This window comes from Dicentrarchus labrax, unplaced genomic scaffold, assembly GCF_905237075.1.
Source record: "Dicentrarchus labrax unplaced genomic scaffold, dlabrax2021, whole genome shotgun sequence".
NCBI lineage: Eukaryota > Metazoa > Chordata > Actinopteri > Moronidae > Dicentrarchus > Dicentrarchus labrax.
Window position 1 is genome coordinate 9196552 of NW_026136706.1, and position 8301 is coordinate 9204852.

General features: G+C 38.5%; 1 protein-coding gene across 1 annotated transcript; it reads right to left on the reverse strand.

Moving 5' to 3' along the window:
* Positions 1-220: 220 nt before the first annotated feature.
* LOC127365775 (motor neuron and pancreas homeobox protein 1-like) lies at positions 221-4248 on the reverse strand. Its single transcript, XM_051404220.1, has 3 exons — positions 3536-4248; positions 2268-2428; positions 221-1537 (listed from the first exon to the last, which is right to left on the reverse strand). The coding sequence occupies exons 1-3, from the start codon at positions 4002-4004 to the stop codon at positions 1193-1195; spliced, it is 975 nt and encodes a 324-aa protein (XP_051260180.1). The 5' UTR covers positions 4005-4248; the 3' UTR covers positions 221-1192.
* Between the last annotated feature and the right edge of the window lie 4053 nt (positions 4249-8301).

An 8301-nucleotide genomic window follows, 5' to 3' on the forward strand; every position in this document is an offset into this window, starting at 1 on the left:
AGGGCCACTTGCAATTTGCGAAATGGTGCTACGCAATGGAGAATGTAAATATATGGAGCATGATGTGAAGAGTTAGAATTATTAAGAATAGTAATAGTAATTATTGTCCTTAATTAATGGCGTTATTACCTTCGAACCAGAAATAACCGTTTAATTGTAAATTACATATATTGGCATTCACTCTCTCAGTCTGAATTTATTGGACATATAGAAGACGGGCTCAACAACACATGAACTCAGCTTTATTTTTCTTCAAGTTGTTCCTCTCCACACAAAAAAAAAAACTACTAGTGTTGATTTTAAAGTGAAATATATTAAATTCTATAATGTTAAATTATATTGACAACATAACACGCTTAATATGAGTTCACAAAATACAGGGAAAATGCCATATTAATAGTAACTTTGAAATACAATACGGGCAGACATTTCTTTGTGTGTGTGTGTGTGGCTTTAACTAAATATAACATGCAGTTTCAAGAACATAATACAAAACATAGAGTTGAATATTGTACAACAAAAGTTCATGACCACATAGTCAAAACAGTATTACAATAGCCACTGTAGCGTTTTTCTTGCCACGCATAATGCCCTAGAACTTTAACGGGGTGAATATGAATCCATTATTTTGTAAATTCTTCTTACAGATATAAAAAGTTGAATATTAGTGGAATATTTGTCCAGCATTTGTAACAGACCAGGACGCACTGATAACAATGTAACACTCTTTACAACATGAGTCTCCAAGTTAATTTTTATGTCTCTTTTTCCACTACCCTCCATGAAAGTGCTATTACCCCCCAGTACATACAGTTTAAGTACATTTACATTCATAGATAAATTAGTCAATTGCAGAAAGGAGCATAAGCTTTCAGTTTGTTTTTTTTAAATTACAAGTAAATCATGCACAAAAATTCCCGTTGTAAGTCTTAATTATTTTTGGATTCTGAAGTCATAACTCAGATGAATTACTAAACCAATAAATGTCAAATTTTCATATCCAGCCCAATGTGTATATCTTTTTGCTAATTTGGGAGCTCCAGATACACATATGGCACTTTGGATTGGGCTGTTAACTATGAATGATCCTCTTCATGCCACAATGTTTGTGCACCAGATTGCACTGTGTATTGTCTTCTCAAGAGTAATAAACATAAAAAGACGTATAATAAAAGCATGCTGAACTTTATAACTATGGGAAAACCCCACATCTTGTTCTTGGGCCACCCTCCTCCAGCTCCTCCTCTGAGTAAGAGCTGTAGTTCCCTGTTCCTCCTCCAGCATGCCTCATGAAGCCTGCAGAGCCTAAAGAACCTGCTCTCAGCACCTCTATCTCCTCTTTTTCATCTTCATCCTCCCCTTCAACCTCCTCTTCGTCCTCTAGGCTTGAGCAGTGTGAATCACTCTGAGGCTTGGCGTTATGTATATCCATCCCTGTTCTTTCCGTGTCAGTCAGTGGGGATGTTGCGTTTGCTTGTTCCTTGGCTTTGCGACTTCTCTTCCACTTCATACGTCTGTTCTGGAACCAGATCTTAACCTGGGGAAAGACGACAGGAATCATGAGAGTTAAACTGTGTAAAGACATTGACTTATGTAGGTTTCAAACTAAAATGTGTGTTCTCCTTCTCTTTAGGGGGTTTATTGCAGGGGAGGAGAATAATTGCCAGTGGTAAGTAAAATGGGCCAGGATTTCACTGGGTTTATAATTACTTTAGGTTTATTAAACAGATGTTTCACCAAAATAATATAAAGTATTTTTACCTCTTTACCTTTGTGGCCATGCAAAAAATTACATCATAGCATCATATAGAAGCTACAGTATGTTGTACAGTATGCTTTAACAATGACTGCATTGTAGTATCAGCTGGTGACCAGTTTCACACTTTTCTTTCCACTTGCCATGCTGCTGACTGCACATTTTGTAGCATTATGGTTTGACTAAATTAGCCTGAAAAACTTTATTATGATTTTTCCCCCAATATCCATTTTGAGATAGAACTAAGCTTTTTTGAAGTGCCAACAGATTCAGTTTTAGACTTTCTATGGCTGATAGAACTGATATTCTGGGGTAATGCTGTAGCAGATAAGTGATTTCACTGTATTCTTTGCAGCTCAATACAGTAAAGTGGATCAGCATGAACCTGTGTATAATTTGACAGAGACTAGGAGGGGTTGGAGAATATACTAGATATATACTATACTATAACTAGAATAATGTACCATTTCTTACAGTAATTCAATAAAGCATCCTACAGGCTCTGACTCACCTGAGTCTCAGTCAGCATGAGCGAAGTGGCCACCTCAAAGCGTTTAGGCCTGGACAAGTACTTGTTGAGCTTGAACTGGTTTTCTAATTCCAGCAACTGCTGGCTGGTGAACGCTGTCCTGGGCCTCCGACACTTCCCGAACATACCTGCCTGGCCCGGGGCTGAGAGAAGAAAACAGACAGAGGCAGAGACAACCCGGAGCAGAGAGAGGGGTTATTATTTATAATCTGTACATATTTACATTTGTATCATTTTCATCTATTTCTATAAAAGCAATACCCCTATTTCTTTGATTATGAATGTTGAACCTATAAGTGAAATAGGCCTACAGCAGCAAAGGATAGAAAAAAAGAAAGAAAGAAAGAAAGAAAGAAAGAAAGAAAGAAAGAAAGAAAACCTTTGACAGATGTTTGACAGATGTTTTTCGAATAAATGTCCGAACCATTTCATTGTTTGGATTCCTTAGGCCTACCTGCCTGCCTGTCTTCCTGCCCATATATCATGCTTTAACGTTTATTGTTGTGATGTGAGGTCGTGGTGAGAGGATATTGCTTTGGAGGGGTAATAAACCATCACAGAGCACCATTACCTTAATGAAAACACTGTAAATGTTATCAATTGATTAAGTAGTAGGTCTATTTCAGGTGTTACCTTTACCGTAAATGCTGCGCTTTATTTTTATGAGATTAATTGTCCTTAAGCGACAGCATCTCAATGTCACAGTGTCAGGGTCCTTTCAAAACCAACACACAGGTGTTAGGAGACATTAAAAAAACAAAAACACAAATTGGTTTTCACAAGGAAACATCTTGGCGTTTACTTTAAATTGAAAATTTAAATAAAAGGAAACAATGTATGATCCATTTGATTTTAATCTAGTCTAAGCTGGTGTACTGTTCATATATCCTGTATTTTAAGGTTTGTGCGTAAATTAGCACTTTATGCATGTTATTATTATATATATTTTTTTAAAATAAGACAAAAGAATACATTGTAATTAAATATTTACTCTACAGTTAGACACATAATAATAGGCTATGACATAATTATTATAAAAATGTCGAGTAATATATTATTATTATTATTTATTTTTTTAAGCTTAACTGACTATGACCTTTAAAACTGCCATGCCATTAAATAGGATTGTTCAAACTCTGATGCCCAAATTCAGAGGTGGATAAACATGATGCACTTTGGTTCTTTCATAAGTTACACCAACTAAGAATGATAAAGTTTTTAACTGCGGGAGACAGTGAGATCTGGCTCACCTCCATACTCGCTCACTCTGGGTATCATCATCCCGGCTCTGATCCAGTGCTCCAGCGGGAACGTCGCGGCCATGGTGGCCCCCTTCAGCTGCTCGGGGTATGGTTGGACCAGCTGCGTGAAGCCGGGGTACATGAAGGCGTGGTGCTGTCCTCCGAGGGCCGCCAGAGGGTACATGGAGCCCGGGTGCATTCCGAGGAGACCCCCTTGGTGCAGAGCACTGAAGCCTGTCTGGGACAAGTTGAAGAGCTGGGATTTTGACAGGAGTCCTGGCTGGACTAGAGAGGAGTTTGTTGGGTTTAGATGAGGGGAGGGCGTCTCTGAGCCGCGGTTTGACACCGGACTGCCGCCGGGGCTCCTGCTGTAATACAACCCCGGGGACGCACGGTCGCTGTCTGTCCTCTGTTCCACGTCGTGCGCCAGAAGCGCATCAATGCGAAAGTTTTTAGATTTCTCCATAGTGGTGGTCATCCTGTCCCACGACGTCTCCAATTAACAGCAGATGAAAATTTGCTTGAAAAACAACTTCTGTTCTAGTTAATATCTTGGATTCACAATTTTAACCTGAGAAATAAACCGCTCTTTTGAACTTTAAATCTCTAATTCTTAAACACTCGAGGTCCGCTCTTAAAGTTAACAGAGTTAACCGCTATTCTCCTCTTCCCTGACGAAATGTCTTCTTACTGACCCACTCCACTTAAGCCCTGTGCGTAAAGACCACTTGACTCACTCCAGCAGTTAGCTGAAAAATTACTGGCACACAAAAGCTATAAAGTTTGCTCCGTTGTGATTGGCCAGAGCCCCGCAGCACAGGGGCAGGATATACTCCTGCTTAAAACAACTTCATTAGGCATTGATTGGTGCACTCATATATCAGCTCTGGGTTGAATTTCAGACAAATACAGCAAAGTATAAGTCTTAACATGAGCGTTGTGACAATAACTTAATGATATACCAGGAGGTTCAAAATATGTTCTAGTTATTAATTCATTCTTAAGCAGTGTTGGGCTAGTTATTCAAGAAATGTAATAAATTAATCATTACTCTTTTAAAAAGTAATATAATTACTTTATTTATCTGTCCCTGCCAACAGTAATTCGTTACACAACTAGTTATATTACTTTTCTTCTACTCCCTAGAGAACTGGTCATTGTGTCCTTTCTCAGATTTATGGCGATTCAAATGCAGTTTTGTCTGTTGAAATCAAAGTAATGGAATATTTCAAGCTGCTGAATTTTTCCGTCTTCCAGACTAGTTTCCTCCACGATTACTAAAATGAATCCAAGGATATGATTGGATTGTTGGATTTCAAATCAGTAGAGGGTGACAAAAAAAGTAATATTGTAACTAATTCTTTGTTGGAGGATTCACTGTAATATTATTACTAAAATGTATTAGTAATTAGTTACACTACTAGTTACTGAGAAAAGTAATATTATTACTAGTTACACACTGTGACTGCATTCACAATCCTATTTTTATGTAATACTATACATGTGTGCCTTTTTTTTTCTTCTGTCTTTCTTTTTCATGTCTGTTATCTGTGTGGGAGTTTTGACCTCATATTTCATCCCTGTCTGTCCCAGGTGTGATTCAGGTGTTGCTTTCACACACACACACACACACACACACACACACACACACACACACACACACACACACACACACACACACACACACACACACACACACACACACACACACACACACACACTTGAAAAGTATATTGCGTTAATTACTGTAATCTCACTTTAGACAGATGACAGAATTCATAATTTTACAACTAACTCTTTATTAAATTTTACTGCTTGCTAAGGTTGACAGAAACTGAACCGTTCTTATCAGTTGCTGCTGCTATGATTACCGGTCATCACCACACCATGGAGCAGATAAAGGGCAGTAAAGTAACAGAAAGTAAACTAATTTTCTCTCCCTGCAGATCAGAGCCACACAGAAAAAGTATAGACAGGTGACACAAATCCGGGTGACACAAAGGGCTGTTGTAGTTGTCTGGCATTTATTTACTTTAAATATACACATAATAACATATAATATACATTCATGTGCAAGACGTCTTCAAAAATATATATAAAGCAAAGTATGACTCTAAACCTGCTTTGCAGAACTTGCTGATCTTCCCGTCAACCCTTCATTAAATTCAACATAAGGCGTCCAAGTTGCATCTGTGTAGACTTCAGCCACAGTTTAGTGGTAATTCCCTGCACCCGGTTTATACAGGACTGATAAGAGACAGTCGGAGGCCTGGGAAAACAAACTGTTCTCTCTTCAAAGACAAACACACCAACACCTGCTGAACTAGCCAACACATAAACTAAATGGCCTACAGATGCACATCTGTGTGCAGGCATGTGTGTATGTGACGACCATCAAGGCAAATGATTATCTGAGTATTATTATATAGCGGTTTTCAGACATTAGAAATCTGAATGGAAAGGGTTTGTGTATTACTGTTATGACTTGTCTAATGTTTTAATGAACTCATAAGTATCGTTCCTCATTTGAATTATACATATGCATGAGGAGGTTAAAGGACGGTTTTCAGGATAGCCTCTGCCTTTGAATAATTTTGCCAAATGCACTGTATACAAACAAAATGTGGTCAATTTGAATTACTTTGTTTAATAAAATGAACTGTATTGCGATTTAGGCCTACCCCCTGATAGTCGACTAAACTGTTAGTCGACGGGAAGAGTCTTAGTCGATCCACTTTTCGTTGCTAGTTTGTAGCGAGTTGATTTGTAAGTGACCTCATACATCATCCATGTACAGATGAGTCTGTGAGTAATTCTTTTTGTGAAGTTGGGAGTTATTTATTCTGTATTTTTGAGCGACGAGACATGTGCAATGTTAGAAATAAATAAACTAAACGTTCAGTCTCCTTGCTGGTTGTTCCTGCACCTTGTTTTTGCACAGGTGTTTGCCTGTCCATGTTCATATTCAAATCAATATAATACATTGATTAAATATATTCAGCTAATACATTTACAATTTACATCTACCTAAATAAATTTAAGTTAGCTTAAACCACATGAGCTCCACTTGAGTTAAAAGCTGAGACAGCAGTTGCTGTTCTCTGCTAAGCTAGTTTCATTAGCTTTAGCTGGAGTTTAGCTGGGTTTTTAATCTTCATCTTGAATTAATTTGACTGTGTTATTTGGAATATACATATGGTATACCTGGAATTTTATATTTTTGAGTTACATATAACAGCTCTGGGGGGAAATTGATAAGCTAAGTCAATATAGCTTCAGTTAAGGCTAGCTGTGGCTATCTCATCAACTAGCTTTCACTTTAAAGTGCTCTGTTTCTTTAGCTGTCTGTTGAAGTGTTTTCACTGACAGAGAAAAGATTAAGAAGCCAGGATGTAGTTCCTCCAACATTTGGAATTACACTGTTGTGTTATAGATGAGCTGGGAGTGTTTTCTAATTGCCATGTTTGGGTTCCAGCCACCTTACACACAGACAGGAAAGCAGACGTATTTGCATTCACAGGCACTCTCACACATATACATACACACGTCGACAAAAGCAACAATGCAGACGGCAAAGTCAAACTAGAGCAAGAGCAAGTCTGGGTGACAGAGAACAACTACTCAGGCTATAGATCCTCTCTACTCTTAGCTGTAAAAGAACCATTCATGTTGCCTCTATTCATACACAAATGTAAAAGAGGTTAACGCAGTGGGCGAATCTGTCAGACCTCTATAGTTAAGAGGCAAAAAGGTTACGCCATTCTTGCATGTCGCACCGGAATATGGGAGAGGTAGAGGCAGAGGCTAAAGGAAAACTGATTTCATGAAATTGATTAAAAGAGCTCTTTTAAAAAAATAAATTATATATATATATATATATATATATATATATGAATTGCAATTATATTCTTTCTGCAAAACAGCATAGCATTAATAACATAACAAGTGATAACTTCTCAAAAATCAGTAAGACATTAATTTTCCTAATTTTATCAAAATATATTTCAGATTTTAAGCATGTTCGAGACATTAGTGACCCTCAGATTAACAGGGCCAGTGTATTTGTGAAGTAAAATATGACTATGTATCCCAGGAGACTTAAGGTTAAAAGAAAATCCCCCAAAATCCCCGACAGATAGAGTATAATAAAGCCTGTTGTTCTCCTGCTGTCAGTGTCCTATTGTGGTTTCAAGTCTAATATCTGCTTTTGGTTTGGTATTGTTGTATCTATTGTCATGTCCCAGTTTTGCTCTGATTGGCCTAATGGGCCGCAGGGGAATAGAACACTTCCTGGTTGTTCAGGGTTGCAAGGTTCAACGTCATTCAAAATGAGTTGATTAATGACGGCCGTCACAACTGAGACCGCGCTATAATGAGGAGGACAAGAGGGAGGAGCGGAGGAGGGGAAGAGGAGGGAAAGCAGGGGAGGTGGGAGGAGGAGAGCTGAGATTGGATGATTATTACTTAGCACAGTAAACAGTGAGATGGCAGTACAATGAGATGAGGCTTCAGGGTGGAAGTGGAGGGAGAGAGAGGAGAGGAGGCACATAGCTAATTAGTCCTGAACAGAGGACTGTGAATGAGAGGAGGAGACAGACACACGTAAAGCTGGTTAACACACAAAGACAGGGGCAGTGACAGGGCGGCAGAGTGGTGGCTGCAGAAAGTAGTTAAACATCTGTTGCTCTGTGGGACACCCAGACTGCTCTGCAGGGTCAGGTTCCCAAAATACTCAGTACCCACATAAGTTCTTCCTTTAACACAAAAACATTATG